The sequence below is a fragment of the Coturnix japonica genome, chromosome 1, assembly GCF_001577835.2.
Source record: "Coturnix japonica isolate 7356 chromosome 1, Coturnix japonica 2.1, whole genome shotgun sequence".
NCBI classification, from domain to species: domain Eukaryota; kingdom Metazoa; phylum Chordata; class Aves; order Galliformes; family Phasianidae; genus Coturnix; species Coturnix japonica.
This window is the reverse complement of record NC_029516.1, coordinates 429,851-449,632: the sequence shown is the minus strand read 5'-3', so window position 1 is coordinate 449,632 and position 19,782 is coordinate 429,851. Positions and strand designations below refer to the sequence as shown.

The 19,782-nt window shown below is 61.2% G+C and overlaps 1 protein-coding gene across 1 annotated transcript in view; it reads right to left on the bottom strand.

Annotated features, from left to right (window-relative positions):
* Positions 1-19,782, bottom strand: part of SHANK3 (SH3 and multiple ankyrin repeat domains 3) — a 259,036-nt gene that overhangs the window by 8,244 nt on the left and 231,010 nt on the right. Inside the window, exon 25 of the mRNA XM_032446652.1 lies at positions 13,129-15,460. Within this exon, the coding sequence (XP_032302543.1) occupies positions 13,129-15,460 (2,332 nt within the window). The remainder of the gene's footprint in view (positions 1-13,128; positions 15,461-19,782) is intronic.

Sequence of the window (19,782 nt, the reverse complement as noted above, 5' to 3'; positions counted from 1 at the left end):
GGCACTGCTCTGCATTAAGGCACTGCTCTGCATTATGGCACTGCTCTGCATTATGGCGCTGCTCCATCTCATGGTGCTGCTCTGTTTTAGGGCGATGCTCTCAGGGGCTTTGCCTTTACCAGGTTTCACAACGGCTTCAGTGCTGCCCGCTGCTGCTTTAGGCACCGTTGTGTAAATGCAACCCAGAAGCTTCATAGGGAAAACAAACTGCTTCCTTCATCTCCTGTATGTGGCGATGCCCCGGCTGCGCCTTGGAGAACCAGCAGCATGAGGATGGCGGCTCTCAAAGCGCTGCCCCCCATCAGGGAGCCCAGGACCCAGCACATCCCACAGCACGGGCTGCAACCAGCAGAAAGGGGGAGCAGCCCTCGTGGGAAGCATCTCACGTGGAAAGCACGTTCTGACCAAGCAAATGGGGTGTTGTGTTTGCCCGGCCGCTAATTGGGCCCTTTGGGAACATTATTAAAAGGTAGATTTTGTGAACGTTGCTGCTGGTTGAGTCTCCTTCCTTTGATCTTCAGACTTCAGCCCCAATTCCTTCAGCAATAACCAGACCCAGCAACAGGCGACGCCTTCCAGTCACTGCAATGGGAGCTCTGCCTCTTGTTCTCTTGCTTCCACCTCCTGGTGCCCCCATCTCCTCATCCCCCTCCAAAACATCACCACGGAGCTGCACAGAGGATCCTGCAGGCTGGATGTGGCTCTGGGCAGCCTGGGCTGCTGGTTGGCGGCCCTGCACACAGCAGGGTGTTGGGACTGGATGAGCACTGCGGGCCTTTGCAACTCAGGCCATTCTATGGTCCGAGGCGTCACTGAGCCATGGGGCTGCACTCATGATTCTCCAGCAGCCCCAGGGTAACGGCCATGGGCAGGGTGGGCTGCAGGGCAGGCACTGCCCCTCTCTGTTGGCCTGAATGCAGATGGAGATGCTGAGTCCCCCTGCACTGGGCAGCACATACAGATGGTGTCACACCTCCACAGCCCCCATTTCCAAGGGGTTCGGTCTGCCAGAAACTCCTCGCCTGCCTCTGCAAACAGATGCGACAGGGAAGGGCGAAAGAGGAAGAAAGGGAAGGAAACCTGCGAGCTGAAGGCCAGAGTGCATGGCCACGTCTCACCAGGAAAAGGACAGTGCTGCTGAATGGCAGCACGCCTGGCTGCAATGGGAGCAACTGAGCTGAGCGCCCGGCCGGGACCCACAGTGCAGAGATGTGGGGCTGCAGGAGCGGGGCCAGCAGCGCTGGGCTCCCCACTGCAGGACGGATGTGGACTCTGGGAGAGACAAGAGGGCCGTGATGGCAATGAGGGGCTGCGACATGGGGCACTGGGACAGCTGGGGTTGCTTGGCCGGGGGAAGGCTGAGGGGGTCTCAGTGTGTCAATACCTGATGGAAGGGGATGAAGAATGGGGAGGCGGTGCCCAGAGTGGGGACAAGCAGCAACGGGCACACTGAGGTGCAATAAGAAGATTTCCCATAGGAAGACACGGAATGGCCCTTTGCTGCGAGGACGGCCCAGCGCTGGCACAGCCCCCACCGCGGCCATGCAGACCTGGTGGTGCCCCGGGAGCCCCCAGCGCTCCCCTCCAACATCACCACTCTGTGACTCCAACTTCACGCTCCATGGGGAGCTGCAAGCAACAAACATCCCCACGGGGAATGGCGATACACACAAACCCATTCCTACTGATGGCTTTTGCCATTGCCACCCATGCAAAGAACCCCCATTGGGTGTGACATGGAGTGGCACTGGGGGACGCAATGGGGATGGGCTGGGGTTGGAACAGCGACCTGAGAGCTCTCATCCAGCCTGAACAACGTGTGATTCTCCACCCAACGTCCCCCAGACCTCCTGTGTTTCCTGCAGCCCACGGCTGCTCACTAAGCACGGCGGCTCTCCTACAATTAGCAACGCTGCAAAACCAAACGGGGCGCTGATATGGAACGCTGACTCTGCCCTTCACCTTCTACTACAATTATGAGCTCCTCATTCCTGTCCTCTCCCCACCACCTCCACTACCACCAGCTACCACCATCACCATCACCACCACCAACCACCAACCACCACCATCACCACCACATCTACCACCGCCACCTCCACCATCATCACGACCATCACCTCCATCACCTCCACCACCACCATCACCACCACCATCACCACCTCCACATCGAACCACCACCAACCACCACCAACCACCTCCACCATCACCACCACCACCACCACCTCCACCACCGACACAGCCCCAGTACAACCAGCAGCTCTGGAACCCTCAGCCTGCACCTAAATTCCCTCTTGGGACTTTTAGGAGGAAGTTTTTCACCCCGAGGGTGGTGACGCACTGGAACAGGTTGCCCAAGGAGGCTGTGGATGCCCCATCCCTGCAGGCATTCAAGGCCAGGCTGGATGTGGCTCTGGGCAGCCTGGGCTGCTGGTTGGTGACCCTGCACACAGCAGGGGGTTGGATGGGATGAGCACTGGGGTCCTTTGCAACCCAGGCCATTAGATAGTTCTATGATCAAGGAGCCCCACAGAGGACTGGCAATCCCTGTGGGTCACAGCTGTGCCCGCAGATGGGCAGCGCAGCGATGCGGCCACACTCTGTGCTCAGAGAAAGGTTGGGAAGGGATGGAAGAGGTGGAAACGGAGCACTGCCAATGGGACACACAACAGGGACAGCGCAATGAGCAGACCCACACCTGCCAAAGCTCAGTGGGTGTGAATGGAAACAAGGCACACAGGTTGGGTTGGACGATGATGTGGACCCAACAGGAGCGATGGGGGAGACCAGGAGGCCTTGGATGCACTGCAAGCAGAGCTGGGTGCACTGCTGGGAGATGGCTGCCCCAAGGGCACACAGCAGAACCCGGAGCCCTCCTCACCCAACAGCACATGTACCGACCCAGAGGAGGCTGCGTTATGTGCCACAAACCACCTCCGGCCTCACCAGTTCAAATAGAGCATGAAATTCCTCTCCCTAAATCCACTGCCTGAGGCCACGTCGTCATGGGAGAGCAAAACAGGGAGGTTATGGGATGTTACGGGCTGCTTAGGTGCAGCACAACCAGCACCAGCCCTGAACTGGCTCGGTGCTCAAAGGATGCGACCCAGCGGGATGGCTGTGTGCTGCCCTGCCCCATAGACACTGCCTGCCCCAGATGCTGCCCCCACCGCTGCCCAAGCAGCATTCCTTTACAATTTCAGGCCTCCCAGACCGCTTATAAGACATTACCAAGGCAGCACGTGAGCAGGAGCGGGGCTGATAGTGACAGAGATTGAGCTCAGAAGTCAGGAAGGCGTTTAATCAGGGAGCTGTGCAGCCCTGGCACTGCCCAGAGCTGTGATGCCCCATCTCTGGAGGTGCCTGAGGCCATGGATGGGCCCTGGGCAGCCTGAGCTGGGGGGCAGCCAGACCACAGCGGGGGGTTGGCTCTGGATGATCCTTAAGGACCCTTCCAACCCAACGATTCCATGGCTCTATGATCTTTAAGGACCCTTCCAACCCAACGATTCCATGGCTCTATGATCTCTAAGAGCCATTCCAACCCAACCATTCCACGGCTCTATGATCTTAAAGGACCCTTCCAACCCGACCATTCCACGGCTCTATGATCTTAAAGGACCCTTCCAACACAACCATTCCATGGCTCTATGGTCTCTAAAAGCCATTCCATCCCGATCACTCCATGGCTCTATGATTTCTAAGAGTCATTCCAACCCGACCATTCCACGGCTCTATGATCTTAAAGGACCCTTCCAATACAACCATTCCATGGCTCTATGGTCTCTAAAAGCCATTCCATCCCGATCACTCCATGGCTCTATGATCTCTAAGAGCCATTCCAACCCAACCATTCCACGGCTCTATGATCTTAAAGGACCCTTCCAACCCAACGATTCCATGGCTCTATGGTGTCTAAGAGCCATTCCATCCCGATCACTCCACGGCTCTGTCTGACACGGTCCCTTCCAACACAACCACCCTACAGCTCCCTGATTCTACGACACGTTCCCAGAGACCATGGAACCTCCACGGTGTAACCAGCAACTATTCCAGTTTTACACCCCCCACCCTTCCCAAAAAGCAAATGCAAAACCTGTGCCAGGAAAACACCGAAAGCACCCAGATAAGCAAACACCAGTGAAAGCCGGAGCGCGCTGCACACCTCGTTCCATTGCTGTCGGATGCTTTCAATGGGAACAATGCTGCACTAAGGGGCTGCAGGGGGGCACTGCCATTGTCTGAAATGTCAGCTCAGCTGAACAGGGATGGGACACCACACCATGCTGTGCGCTGCCAACAGCGCCTGTCACATGAATGAAACCAGTGGTATCCCAGAGCGGGGTCAGCAGCCGGCTCTGCTCAGCCCCCAAACCAGCCCTGACCGCTGCCCCCATCATGGAGCCCACACACCCACAGCTCCCCCCCCTGCAGCACAACAGCACAGAGTGCACAGACAGGAGCCCTCCCAGCACCAACCACGGGCCAACACGGTGAGACGTGCTGCGCTAAGATCGGGGCACGGCCCTGCCCAGAGCAGCCCTGGGCTCCACCGCCTCCGGGTGCAGCACAGCCTGGAGCAGAGCAGACCTGATCCCTGCAGTTGGCATCCGGGAGGCAGCGGCAGCCCAGCGGCGGTGGGGGGCATCTGGCATCAGAGTCCTACGTGCTGCCACTCCGCACTCCGGGGGCTGGACCTGCCCAGCCGGGCACCGGCCGGGGGTGCAGACTTGGAAATCCAGTAATGTGCAGAAAATGACAAGTCAAATCAAACAGGAGAACGCCCATAGCTCTGGGTGTGCTGGCACACGTGGGAGCAACACAGGTGGATGTAGCTACGTTCAAACACACTACGGGTCAAAAAGAAGCCAACGGGATGAGCAGACGGACAAACATGGGCAAAGCACAACCAAGACCACACAGCTGGCCATGCACACTGGGGAAATTCACCTGGAGAGCGGCCTGGGGTGGGAGCATGTGCCCAGGTGGAATCCCACAGGGAGAAAGGGGCCTCGGGGCCTGGTCCGGCCTGGGGAACTGGAGATTCATTGAATGAGTTGGGTTGGAAGGGACCTTGTAAGTCACAGAGCCACTGAATGGGTTGGGCTGGGATGGATCTTAAAGATCACAGAGACACAGAATGGTTGAGCTGGTTTGGGAAGGATCTTGAAGATCACAGAGGTGTAGAGTTGGTTGGGTTGGGTTGGAAGGGTTCTTACAGGTCACAGAGCCGCAGAGCGGTTGGGTTGGGTTGGGTTGGGTTGGGTTGGGTTGGGTTGGGTTGGGTTGGAAGGGGCCTTATGGATCATCCAGTTCCGACCTGGCCATCCCAGAACCACCAGCAGGGAATGAGGCCAATGGGCCAGGTCAGCACAGCCTCCAGCAACAGCCATCGAGCAGAATGGGAGGAGGAGGGCACGTTCTGTGCTGTGATTTCCCCACAGCCATCCCACGTCGGCCATTCCCATGGCGGTGACTTCCCTGTGGGCCACCACGAAGACCCCTCAATGGCAGCCAACGAGTTCAGCTCTGGGCTGTATGGGTTTGTGTGCGGGAGGAGCACGAAGGGCGGCTCCACTCCCTGTGTGGGGCCTCCAGGAGCTGCCCTGGGGGCTGGACCCTGCAGGGACGGCCCCAGCGAGGGCTGAGGGGGGCACGGGGTCCCACCTGAGCGCTGTCGTAGCCAGAGGGAATTTCCCCAGCCATCACCATGGGGCAGCAGCAACAGCAGCAGCAGCAGCACACGAGGGCACAGACGGGGACACGGACAGACTACGGGGCACACGGGGAGCGGGGCAGGCAGGGACAACGTGAGATCGCTATGAGATGAGAACGTGCTCACTTACACAACTCGCCCACCCTCCTGAGGCCACAGGCGGTTCATAGACAGAGCAGCGCGGACATGCAGATGGAGAGCAGGAAGAGAGCAATGAGAGAGAATGTTAGCTCTGGTCCGGGGCAGCAGCGACACGGGCTCAGTGGATGGCGGCTCGTGGCCACCCGGCGGCTCCAGGGATGGGTGGGTGCTGAGGGGCTCTGGGTGCTGGGGGGCTCTGGGTGCTGAGGGGCTCTGGGTGCTGGGGGGCTCTGGGTGCTGAGGGGCTCTGGGTGCTGGGGGGCTCTGGGTGTTGAGGGGCTCTGGGGGGCTCTGGGTGTTGAGGGGCTCTGGGTGTTGAGGGGCTCTGGGTGCTGAGGAGCTCTGGGTGCTGAGGGGCTCTGGGTGTTGAGGGGCTCTGGGTGTTGAGGGGCTCTGGGTGCTGGGGGGCTCTGGGCACTGAGGGGCTCTGGGGGCCCCTCTGGGTTCAGGTGGTTTCCACGCTCGCTGAGGTTACGTTTGTGTGTGTGCTATGGGAAATGGGACATCGGTCAGTACGTGACTCAACAGCCAAAGCCTGAACAGATTAACAGAGTGATCTGGAACAGCTGGGAATGGGGAGAGGGGGAAGGGGAGAGGGATGGGGTGGAATAGGAGGAGGGGATGGAGCAGGGAAGGGGGAAATGGGGGAAGAGAGAACATATGCATGAGAAAAAATGGTCCACAGCGAGGACAAGAGTGGCAAATACAGATCAACACCTTCTGACCCTAATGACTGTGGGTGTAAGGGGTAAGGGCCTGGTTTCTCAAGGGCCGGGTGCTGGGGCTGTGGGGCAGCAGCTGAAGGTCAGCGGGTATCAGTGGGGCTCTGCGGTGACTCAGAGCTCTGCAGAGGGGACCAACGCCGCCGCAAAGGAGGGGAGCATGAGAGAGTGCCAGAGTCTGAGCACAGCACAGAACCTGAACTGGGCCGGGAGGGCACCACCCTCCTATGGGAGGGGGGGTGGGTGGGCAGGGCAGACCCCCCGGGCTCCCCCTGCACTCCCCCCTCCTCCCAGCAGCAGCACTGAGCTGTGCCCGCGGTTCAGCCGCTGTCACGAGGCGACCGCCAGGTTCAGCCACAGCTCTGCTTTCTTTGCTTTCTTTGCTTTCTTTGCTTTCTTTGCTTTCTTTGCTTTCTTTGCTGTCCTTCGGGTCGTGCTCACGGCGCAAAGAAATGGGTGGGAGTTTCTCAGACCTGCCCAGGATCCAGCAGGAGGAAGGAGCAGCGCCGGCGCTCTGCTGTGTGCAGCCAAAGATGGCACCAGCAGGAGCTGCAGGGCACCCCAGACCCAGAGCTGAGGAATGAATGGGGTGCCATGCTGTGCTGTGCCATGGGGTGCCATGCTGTGCCATGGGGTGCCGTTGTGCTGTGCCATGCTGTGCTGTGCCATGGGGTGCCATGCTGTGCCATGGGGTGCCGTGCTGAGCCATGCTGTGCTGATTTATGCTGTACTGTGCCATGGGATGCCATGCTGTGCCATGCTGTGCTGTGCCATGGGGTGCTACGCTGTGCCATGCTGTGCTGTGGGGTGCTGTGGGGTGCTGTGCCATGCTGTGCCATGCTGTGCCGCTTTGTGCTGTGCCATAGGGTGCCATGCTGTGCTGTTCTGTGCTGTGCTGTGCCATGGGGTGCCGTGCTGAGCCATGCCGTGCTGAGCCATGCCGTGCTGAGCCATGCTGTGCTGCTCTGTGCTGTGCTGTACCATGCTGGACAGTGACATGCTGTGCTGTGCTGTGCCATGGGGTGCCATGCTGTGCTGCTCTGTGCTGTGCTGTGCCATGCTGGACAGTGACATGCTGTGCCATGCCGTGCCATGGGGTGCCATGCTGTGCTGCTCTGTGCTGTGCCATGCCATGCTGTGCCATGCTGTGCCATGCTGTGTTGCTTTGTGCCATGCCATGGGGTGCCATGCTGTGCTGTGCCATGCTGTGCCGTGCCATGCTGTTCCATGCCATGCCGTGCTCTGCCATACCATGCTGTGTTGTGCCACACCATGCTGTACTGTTCTGTGTCATACCACACTGTGCCATGCCATGCTGTCATTCCACACCATGCCGTGCCATGCTGTACCATGCCATGCCATGCCATGCTGTGCCATGCCATGCCATGCCATGCTGTGCCATGCCATGCTGTGCCATGCTGTGCTGTACCATGCCATGCCATGCCATGCCATGCCATGCCATGCCATGCCATGCCATGCTGTGCTACAGTGATCTGCTGTGCTCCAGGAATGAGCCATAAGATCCATTGGACTCCAACTGGCACTTCCAGCTCCCCCCCTTCCTTTTCCACACCGGAGCTTCTCACCCTCCAGCCTTTTTTCTCACCCTCTAGCCTTTTTTCTTGTCATCCCCCAGCTGCCTTTTCTCCCCTCGTTTTGCAGCTGCTGTCAGAGCTGGGCTGTTGGCCTTGCTGTCCTGCAGGAGCCTCTTGCAGCTCTTCCCTGCTCCGGGCTGCACATCCCTGCACCGTGGGGCTGCAATCATTGACTGCATCATCTGTCTCCCTTTGGGCCATGGACACAGCAGTGCTGGCAGCTGCAGCTCGGCCTCGTGCTGCTCCGCTCCTCCTGAACTCCGTCCCACTCCATTTCACTGCATCACATTTGGGTCACACTGGAAGCTGCGGCTCTGCCCTGGCAGCCCGATGCCTCAAGGCTTATTTCTCTCCTCCCTTTTCCCATCCAAACAGACTCAAAGCAGCTGCATCTCTCCGGAAACACCACCCAAAAAACTGCACTGCTGCAATTCCGCAGTGCCGCCCGTTCTGCTGCAGTGCAGAGGAGCAAACAAAAAGATGCACCGACCCGGAGCTGCACTGACAAAACACGGAGCTGCAACCAGACGAGCTCCGTGCCAAGCCCTGTGCTGGGCAGCACCGCTCACACGCAGCCCTGCAGCGCAGGGGATGGGGATGGGGATGAGGATGGGGATGAGGATGAGGGGTATCCGAGCGCATCCTGCAGGGCCAGGAGCAGAACAGGAGCCTAAAGAGCAACTGAAGAGCAGCATCTGTGAGCCGCACCGGGATGGAACTGCGAGTCAACGGGCTGAGCGCTAATCAGAAACGAGACACCTCTCGTTGGTTCACGACAGCTTTATTGTGGTCATGGATGCCGCTCGGCGCTCCGGGTCGTTCCTGCACCGTGGGGTGGTGGTTGGGGGGCTGTGGGGGTGAGTGGGGGGCGGTCAGCAGCTCTTCACGCCCGACCCTCGCGCTGCTGCGGGGCCGCCCCGGGAGCTGCGTGGTCCCGGCTCCGGGCTCCCCCCACAACCACGGCCACGGCCACGGCACGAGTGGGAGGCTGCGCCAGGAGCGAGCAAAGCGCGGGCACAGCTGCAGCGGGGCCTCCTGGGCAGGCTGAGCCCATCCGCGAGGGGATGGAGGGACAAACATCCCCTGTATCGAGAGCCTCAACTCTGAGCTTAGGTTCCCACTCTCAGTTTTCCTTGGCCTCTTTTGCGGTGCCTCTTGTCAAAGGTCCGCCCGGGACAGGCTGCCTTGGGGGGAGATAGGCACAGTTAGATGGATGCGGCCCTGCAGCGTTCCCTGCCCTTGGATGCAACTGCTGCAAATCCACAACGTGGGACGTGCGTCAGAACGACCCCCAGCCGCAAACCCCGAGGGAGCGGAACCAATGGCCGCCCCACAGCAGCACTTTGGGGCTGGGGGAGGCACCGGCTGTGATGGCAGAGCGAGGGGGGGAGGTTCTGCCAGGGGTCCTGCTCAGCCCTGAGCCCTGCCCAACGCCAGCTGGGTCCAGAACAATCCTAGCTCCAGAACGATGCTGGGTCCGTTACATGTGCTGGCTCCATAGCAGTCCTGGGTCCAGAATGGTGTTGGCTCCAGAACAGTGCCGGGTCCATTATATGTGCTGGGTCCAGAATGGTTCTGGGTCCAGAATAGTGCTGGGTCCAGAACGGTGCTGGGTCCAGAATGGTGCTGGCTCCATTATATGTTCTGGCTCCAGGACAGTGCTGGCTCCAGAACAGTGCTGGGTCCAGAATGGTTCTGGGTCCGGAACGGTGCTGGGTCCAGAACGTTGCTGGGTCCAGGACAGTGGTGGGTCCATTACATGTGCTGGGTCCAGAACGGCACTGGGTCCAGAACAGTGCTGGCTCCAGGACAGTGCTGGCTCCAGAATGGTTCTGGGTCCAGAACGACACTGGGTCCAGGACCCTGCTGGATCCGTTACATGTGCTGGCTCCAGAACAGTCCTGGGTCCAGAATGGTGCTGGCACCAATATATGTGCTGGCTCCAGAACGGTGGTGGGTCCAGAACAGTGCTGGCTCCAGAATGGTTCTGGGTCCAGAATGGTTCTGGGTCCAGAACAGTGCTGGCTCCAGAATGGTTCTGGGTCCAGAATGGTTCTGGGTCCAGGACAGTGCTGGCTCCATTACATGTGCTGGCTCCAGAACACTCCTGGGTCCAGAACGGTGCTGGCTCCATTATATGTGCTGGCTCCAGAACAGTGCTAGGACCAGAATGGTACTGGGTACAGAATGGTGCTGGAACCAATATATGTGCTGTCTCCAGAACAGTGCTGGCTCCATTACATGTGCTGGCTCCAGAACAGTCCTGGATCCAGAATGGTGCTGGCTTCAGAACGGTGCTGACTCCATTACATGTGCTGGCTCCAGAACAGTCCTAGGTCCAGAGCAATGCTGGCTCCATTATATGTGCTGGCTCTAGGACAGTGTTGGCTCCAGGACAGTGCTGGGTCCATTATATGTGCACACAGCCTGTAGGGCTCAGGGCTGCATGGTCCCGCTGCATTGCAGCATTGCAGCACTGCAGCACTGCAGTGCTGGGGACGGCTGCTTATCTCAGCACAGCTCTGGGGGCTGCAAGACGTGCCCTGCAATGGGGCAGCCCCACTTATCCCACCTTTCTGTACGTCACCACCTGGATTTACAGCAATTTCATACAAGGAGGAACCCTCACGGGGGGGCATGGATGGGGGAAGGCATTACCTGCAGCTGGGGGGGAGGAGGAGGAGGAAGAGGAGGAGGAGAAGGAGGAGGAGGGGGACAGAGTCTCAGCACAGGGGGTCAGTGCAGCAGACCACGAGCAGGGCAGAGCTTTTGGGGGGGGGGCTGTTAAGGGAGATGGGGGTGGGGATGCAGCGTTGCAGTGTAGGAGATGGTCTGCAGGCATGAAGGAGGGGAAGGGATGGGGTCCTCAGGGATGGGGGGGTTCACACAGCCAATGGGAATGGGGGGGGGTTCACAGCAAGCCTATGGGAATGGGGGGGTTCACACAAGCCCTATGGGAATGGGGAGGGTTCACAAACCTATGGGAATGGGGGGTCACACAGCCTATGGGATATGGGGAAGCGGGTTCACACACAGCCTATGGAATGGGGGGCCTCACACAGCCCTATGGAATGGGCGCTCACACAGCCTATGGCGAAGGGGGCGAGTTTCACACACGCCCTATAGGAACAATAGAGGGAAGTTCACACAGCACCTATGGAATGGGGGGGTTCACAAGCCCTAGGGAATGGGGGGGCTCACACAGCCTATGGGAATGGGGGGGTTCACACAGCCTATGGGAATGGGGGGGTTCACACAGCCTATGGGAACAGGGGGGCAGCACCAGGACGCAGTGATGGGGAACATGGGAGGGCAGGGGGGGAGGTGGGGGTGTGACGGCAGGTGGGAGCCGTGGGGGCTTCTCACTCATCGCTCCCAGAGACCCAACGAGGGGGCAGATGGGGAGGTGGGCAGCCCAGCACCCCCAGCACCCCCAGCAGGGGGGGGAGGCCGGCTGCGCCCCACGCTGCCCCCAGCAAAGGGCCCAAACCCTGCAGGGGGGGCTGCCCTGAGGCAGAAGATCAGGACCACCCCCCCCCGCCCAGCACTGCAGCGTGTTCGGAAGCAGAGCAGTGCAGAGCTGAGTGCAGACTGACCCCGCACAGCGCCCACAGCGAGGAGCCCCGCTCTGCAGGGAGCAGCCAGACCCCGATATCAGCGAGAGCAACATCCCGAGCTTTCCTTCCAATCCGTGATACCAACCACGGCCCCTGCCCGCCCACAGCGGCTCAATAGGGCGGCAGGGAGCGGGGGTCGCTCCCGGGGGGCTGCAGGGCACCGAACCCCCCCCGGCTCCGGTCCAAAACGCCCCCGGCTGTGAGCGCACTGTGAGAGCCGAGCACAGCACACACAGGAGCTGCTCCCTTCAGCCCCCCGACCCCAGCTCCGGGCTGAGCCCACGGCTGGGCCAGGCAGGGCAGCGGGGGGGGGGTCGCATCTCAGAGCCGGGCGGGGGTTTCCTCCCGCATCCCGGGTCCGATTTGGAGCCGTTCGGTTTTGCTGTTTCACACGTAGATCAGCGGGGGGTTCCGTGTGACCGGGGGGGTGAACATTGTGCCCATGGAGGGGGGGCAGAGCCCGGCAGGGCTGATGCAGGGCTGGGGGGGGGTCCTCCGTCTCTGCCGGGATCCAAACCCACCTGGACGCTCCACGCGGCTGCTGGGGGGGCTGCAGGGGGGAGCTGGGGGGGGGGAGCTGGGGGGTCCCTTCCTGCCCCACGGCTCCGGGTTCCGTCGGCCCGAATCCACGCGGGGAACGGACCCACGACCCTCCACAGCGCAACCGGCAGCGCCGCCCGCAGCGCTTCCAAACGCGAAACAACGGGGAAACACGCGTCGTTCTCCATCAACCGCTCGGGAGGAAACGTTCGGGATGGGGAACCGCGGCCCAACAGCGACACGAGGGGAGAACCGGACCGGGAGATGAGCGCGGAGCGGCCCGAAGAGACCGGAACCGGGACGGACCGAGCCCGGGACGGAGCGGCCCCGGGAACAACCGACCCTGGGACGGACCGAGCCCGGGAAGGAGAAGGAGCGGACCCAGGAAGGACCGACCGCAGGACGGAGCATCCCCGGGACGGAGCATCCCCAAGACGGAGCGACCCCGGGATGGACCGACCCCAGGATGGACCGACCCCGGGATGGACCGACCCCGGGACGGAGCATCCCTGGGACGTAGCATCCCCGGGACGGAGCGGCCCCGGGATGGACCGACCCCGGGATGGACCGATCCCGGGAAGGAGCGGCCCCAAGACGGAGCGACCCCGGGATGGACCGACCCCGGGATGGACCGACCCCGGGACGGAGCATCCCCAGGACGGACCGACCCCGGGACGGAGCGGCCCCAGGATGGACCGACCCCGGGCGGTGCCGGCCCCGCGTCTCCCCCTCGGAGCGAACCGGGCTCCCCCGGCCCGGCCCCGCCGCCCCCCTCCCCCCCGCCCCGCGTCGCCTCTTACCGTGCCGCGACCACCGGAGATTTCTTGCCGGGATCCAGCGCGGAGCCGGCCGGCTCCTCCCCCAGCGACCGCGTGTCCTTGTTGAGCTGCTGCAGCCGGGAGCTCAGCTCGCTGATGACGGTCGGCTTGTCGTCGTCGGCGCCGTGGATCGGGCGGCTCTCCATGGGGTCCCCCCATAGCTTGGACCTTCTCTGAAAGAGGTAGCGTGGCCGGCCGATGCTGGCTGACGCCAGCGTGGCCGCATGTTGCTGGGAGATGAGCTCGCTGTCCGAAGACTGCTTCAAAAGTGGGTCCCTGAAAGTAACTGGCCCCTTGCTGAGCTGGGACTTGAGTTTTGGCTTTGGAGGCACTGGTGGCTTCTCGAGTATAAAAGTTTGTCCATCCGCAAAGGAAGTGTAGGTGTCGGTGGGCTCCCCGCTCTCCGAGGACAGCGTGGACATGCTGGAGACCGTGGAGATGGTGCTCGTGGTCTCCAGGTGGTGGTCGCTCGAGCTCCTGGTGTCCACCTCTTCCACGCCCGAGTCGGCCGCCGACTCCGGGGCCGCGGGGGCGTCGGGGGGCTTCCCTGAGGGTGTTCCGCCCGCGGGGGGAGCGGCTGCCGCTGGTGCGGGCGTCGCGCCGGGCGTCGCCAGGTGGCTGACGGGGGTCCCGGGGGTGGTGACCAGGACCCCGTTGGCGAACTCGTCGGGCGGAGGCACCAGCCCGATCTTGGCCAGCTCCTCGCGGGTCTCTTCGTCGCTCGAGGACAGCTGCGCCGGCGGCAGCGTCACGGTGTAGGGCTCCACCTCCTCCTCCGAGCTGCCCTGACCCAGCGTCTTCTCGCTGCCGGTGGTGGCGGGGCTGCCCGGTGCCTTCCCGGCGGGGCTGGGCTGTGGTTCCGCTGGGGGCGGCTCTGCCGGCTCCACACGCGCCTCGGGCACGGGCGGCTTGTCCTCCTTCAGCTCGAGTCCGAGCTCGTCTTGGCCGTTACTTGTGGCGTGGACCATGATCAGGCCGGCGGTCTTCTGCTGCGACGTGTCCACGATGCTGATGATCATGGACTTCTTGTCTTCCGGCTTCTTCTCCTCCTTGCCGGGCGCTTCCACCCTCGCCTCGGCCTCCTTCCTCAGCGTGGATGGAGTCCCCCACGGGCTCTTGGCGGGGGTCAGCGCCGCCACGTCCACCGCCGCTGCGGCCCCTTTCCCCGCGGGCGAGTATGCGGGGGACACCAGGCTCTCCAGCTCCACCCTCTCCGGTTCTTTGGTTTGGATGTCCACAAACAGGGGGGCCGCTCTGTCCGAGTCCGGGCTGTGGATCGGGGTGGGCGACCGGGACGGGACTTGGGTGGAGAGGGCCCTCTCCCTTGCGGCCAGCGCAAGCGCCAGTGGCGAGTTGGGATCCAGGGGCTTCCCCGTCAGGGGGTGGATGAACGTAGAGGACGAGCTGCTGATTAATGGCTTTAAAGCTGAGACGGGGGAAGGCAGTAGTACATCTCGGCTTCCTAACAGCCGCTCATCGATAGACCTGGACTGCTGCAGGGATGGCATGTCGCTGCTGGGGGGGGTGCCCTCGATGGCCCCGACCGAGAGGAAGACAGTGGATTTGCGCCTCTCGTCCAGCCGTCGGTCTCTGTCCTTCATGACCCCGGCGATGGCGGTGGCGAAGGGGATGCTCGTGGCCTCCACCTGCGCGATGCCGGCGTGGTGCTGGTAGTCCACGCCGCTCAGCCGATGGCTCCGGCGGGTGGGAGAGGGCTCCCTGGGGAAGCCCCCCGTGATGGAGAGCGCCGCCCTCTCCTGCGCGTCCTCCACCTGCAGCTGCTTGACCAGGGGGCTCTTCTTCCTCTGCGGCTTGGTGGGAGCGAACAGGCTGACGTTGAACTGCCCCATGTTGGCGTAGGGGTTGTCGATCACCCTCCCCTTCCTCTTCAGCTTCTCCGGAGGGGTCGCGGATGGGCCGGGTCGGGGGATCTCTGTCGGCTCCACGGGGAGGTGGGAGGAATCCTGCAGGATTATCATGGACCGGGCCCTCTTCTGCCTCTCGGGGTAGGGGATGGACGTCCTGGCCTGGTCGTACATCTCGGCCGCGCTGATGACCTGCGGCAGCCCGTGGAGCTTCGCCTCCAGGCTGGGCTTAAAGCTGGACCTGATGGTGTCGTACGCTCTCCCTGGGGGCGGGGGCGGAGAGAAGGATGGAGGGGGGCCCGTGTCGAAATAGTATGGAGAAGGAGGTGGGGGCGGGGCCGTCTGGGGGGGCGGGGGGATGCCGTGCCCCTCCCTAACGGTGTCTTGCATCGACGTGCTCCGTGGAAACTTCCCATCCAGCAAAGAAGCAGCCAGTTTCTCGTCTTCACCTGCGGAACAGGAACAACGGAGAGGTCAGAGGGGGCTTCTGCGGAGCACCCAGAGCATGGAGCTCACAACGGCGCGGGGCTACGAGACCCCTTTCTGCCCCCACCCCACCTTCATTCGGAGGCTTCTGCTTCATTTCTGCTTCACTCCCTCTTGTCTCGGTGCGAGCATCTACAGTTTGGCTCCTTGCTCAGCACAAAATGGTTGGGTTGAAGCGGGGGGAACCTCAAAGACCATCCAGCCCCACCAACGGGTCACACCACCTGGTGCCCACTCAGGGCCTCGGGCCCCCCTGCGGATGAGGCACACAGGACCGCAGGCCCTCAAGTCATCCTGCGTTGCTCCCAGCCCAGCACACAGAGCCACCCAACACCTTCCAGCCCATTGCGGCCCCCTGCAGCCCCATGGGATGCCAACAGAACGCAGCGCTGCTCCAGTGCAGCTCCCACAGTCAAGCAGCAGCGCAATGCAGCGCCCACCACTCACAGCTTCAACACGGTGCAGCTCCTCGCCCTGCTCCCCTCCCTCCTCTGCAAGAGCCCGAGGAAGGTGCTGCCATTCTCAGCAACATCCCCCTGTCTGGGCACAGAGCGAACCCAGAGCAGCAGCAGCAGCAGCAGCAGCCGCGTCCTGGCACCGCTCTGCTCTGCACACAGCGCTGCATGGCAGAACACCAGCACCCCTACCGACCACACGGGAGCCCATCGGGCTTCTACAACCATCCCTCCTGCTCCTCCTCTTCCCAGCTGATGCTTTTCTCTACAATATGGGCTTTTTTTTGTTCCTGGGATGGGGGCACCTTGAAAGTAGACACCCAAAGCGCTGCTGGGTGCAGCAATGAGCCAGGCATCCCCAGAGGAGCTCAGAAGGGAGGGAGAGCAGTGAGAGTAGTGGGGCTGCAGGAGGTCTGGGACTTCAAGGAGGATAAATGCAAAGTCCTGCAGCAAGGAGGAAGAACCCATTGGGACCAGACAGGGGGGAGGGATGGGCTGGGAGAGAACCCCACGGCTCAGCTGGCACTGAGCTGAGGGTGCACTGAGCTGCATGGGGCAATACCTGCTCTGCATGCAAAGCAGAGCAAAGGAGGGCGTCTGCCCCTCTGTTCTGCAGATGGGGAGTGCTCAGTGCAGGAGGGACACGGAGCTGCTGGAGAGCATCCAGAGGAGGGCCACAAAAATGGCGCAAGGGATGGAACGGCTCCCCTATGGGGACGGGCTGAGGCTGTGCAGATGGAGGGGAGATGAAGGCTGTGAGGGGCCATGAGGGGTCTGACAGTACCCAGAGGGGAGCTGCAGGAAGGGAGGGGGCAGAATACTGAGCAGGGTCTGTGCTGATCGAAGTGGGGGGAACGGCTCCAAGCTCAGGAGGGGAGATTGAGGTGGGATGTAAGGGAACAGCCTGTCCTGGTGAGGGTGGTGAGGCTCTGACACAGGCTGCACAGTGACTTTCAAGGCCGGGCTGGATCAGACCCTGGGCAACATGATGGAGCTGTGCAGTCCCTGTTCATAGCCGGGAGCTGCACCAGCTGACCCGTAAAGGTCCCTTTGGATGCTAAGGATCCAAAGTTTTCACGGCTCTGATGTGAGCAGGGAAATTGTGAGAGATGGAGCAAAGAGATTTCATCCCCCTCGTTCGCTTCTGATGACCCCACACCCATGTTCTGGGGCTCCAAAAACAAGAATCATGTCAACAAACCAAAGAATCACAGAAGCATTCGGGTGCAAAAATCCTCTGAGGCCCCCAACCCCACCCCATCCCACCCCATCCCACTGCCCACGTCCCCAAGTGCCCCATCCCTGTGCTCACCAAACACCTGACCAACCTCAACCTGTCCAACCTCAACCTGTCCAACCTCAACCTGTCCCACCTCAACCTGTCCAACCTCAGCCTGTCCAACCTCAACCTGTCCAACCTCAACCTGCCCAACCTCAACCTGTCCAACCTCAACCTGCCCAACCTCAACCTGTCCAACCTCAACCTGTCCAACCTCAACCTGTCCAACCTCAACCTGTCCCACCTCAACCTGTCCAACCTCAACCTGTCCAACCTCAACCTGTCCAACCTCAGCCTGTCCAACCTCAACCTGCCCAACCTCTGTCTGTCCAACCTCTGTCTGTCCAACCTCTGTCTGTCCAACCTCAGCCTGTCCAACCTCAGCCTGTCCAACCTCAACCTGTCCAACCTCAGCCTGTCCAATCTGTCTGTCCAAGCTCAGCCTGTCCATCCTCTTTCTGTCCATCCTCTTTCTGTCCAACCTCAGCCTTCCCACCGTCATCCTGCCCAGCACGCAGTGCAGCACTGATGGCTCTGGCAAACACAAAGTCTCTCCGTCTCTCTGTGATGCTTCTGTGCCCGTTGCCATAACAGCCTCGATCCCCATGGGAATGCAATGCAGAGCTTTCACCTGGGAACCATTCCTGGTAACCAGTGCACACCACGGGGCCGTCCCCTCCCCCATCCCATCGCTGTTCCCACCCCCTCCCCCCAGGCCCCTCCCCACGGGGTGCTCCACACTCAGGCCGTGTTGCTGTGGAGATGCTGCCTCCCTCTGCATTGAGGCAGGGCTTCATTCCTTTTGCCTCAATAAATGCTGAGATGCTGATGGAACCTCCCCGACCTTTCTCCCTGCACTGCTCAGCAGCCACACATCACTCCATGCACAGACAGCTCTGAGCCCCCCACCAAAGCCCCCCCTGCCCCACAGCCCTTGTGCTGCAGCAGCTCTGGTGTGCGCAGCGGCCCCACTTGTCACCATGGGTGTCACACTGTGGGTGTCACACTGTTGGTGTCACACTGTGGGTGTCCCACCACAGCTCACAAAGGGCTCCCAGTTGTGCAGCCCCCTCCCCGGTGCTCAGGTTTGGCTGTTTCCTATTTCAGGTGACCTGGAATTCCATGAGAAGGGACCCAACCAGACCAAGTGCTGGCCCTGAGGAAGGACTCCCTTGCAGTGAGTGGGGAGGAGGGGTGTGCGCTACTGCTTGGTGCTGCTGCAGTGATCCCTGCCCACTGTGTGGGACCCCCAGGCCCTCCCAGCCCAACCAGCAATGGGACCCAGTGGGGGTCTCCAGCTGGACCCGCGGAGCCACGGACTGTTGTCACAACCAGAAATGAAGCCCTTGAGGCAGGGATGGCACAGTTTGCAGATCCTGTTCTGCTTTAAGGTCTGATGCTGCACAGAACAGCACTACACAGCCCTGCACTGCACAGCACAGCATGGCACAGCACTGTACTGCATGGCACAGCACTGTACTGCACAGCAAAGCATTGCACAGTACAGCATTGCACAGCATTGCACAGTACATCAGTGCACAGCACTGCATGATGCTGCACTGCACAGCACTGCATGATGCTGCACTGCACAGCAAAGCATTGCACAGCAAAGCATTGCACAGCAAAGCATTGCACAGAACAGCATTGCACAACACTGCACAGCACTGCACAACACTGCAGGGCACAGCACAGCACAGCACAGCCCTGCATTGCACAGCACAGCACAGCACAGCACAGCACAGCACTGCACTGCACTGCACTGCACAGCATTGCACTGCACAACACTGCACAGCACTGCACTGCATGACGCTGCGCTGCACAGCACAGCACAGCATTGCACAGCACAGCAAAGCATTGAACAGCACAGCATTGCACAGCACTGCACAGCCCTGCACAGCACAGCACTGCATGACGCTGCACTGCACAACACTGCACTGCAAAGCACTGCACAGCACTGCAATGAACAGCGCAGCGCAGCGCAGCACAGCACAACACTGCATTGCACAGCACTGCACTGCACTGCATGACGCTGCACTGCACTGCACAGCACTGCATAGCTCTGCATGACACTGCACTGCACAACACTGCACAGCCCTGCACAGCACAGCAATGTGCGAAGCTGCACTGCACAACAATGCACAGCACTGCACTGCACAGCCCTGCACAGCACAGCACTGCACAGCACTGCACTGCACAGCCCTGCACTGGACAGCACTGTGCGAAGCTGCACTGCACAACAATGCACAGCACTGCACTGCACAGCACGACGCTGCACTGCACAACACTACACTGCAAAGCACTGCAATGAACAGCACAGCGCAGCGCAGCGCAGCACAGCACAACACTGCATTGCACAGCACAGCACTGCACAGCGCAGCACAGCACTGCATGGCACAGCACAGCAAAGCATTGCACAGCACAACACTGCACGGCACAGCCCTGCACTGCACACCCCTGCACTGCATTGCACAGCACAGCACTGCCCTGCACTGCACAGCCCTGCACAGCACAGCACAGCACAGCACTGTGGCTGTGCTGTGCAGGGCTGTGC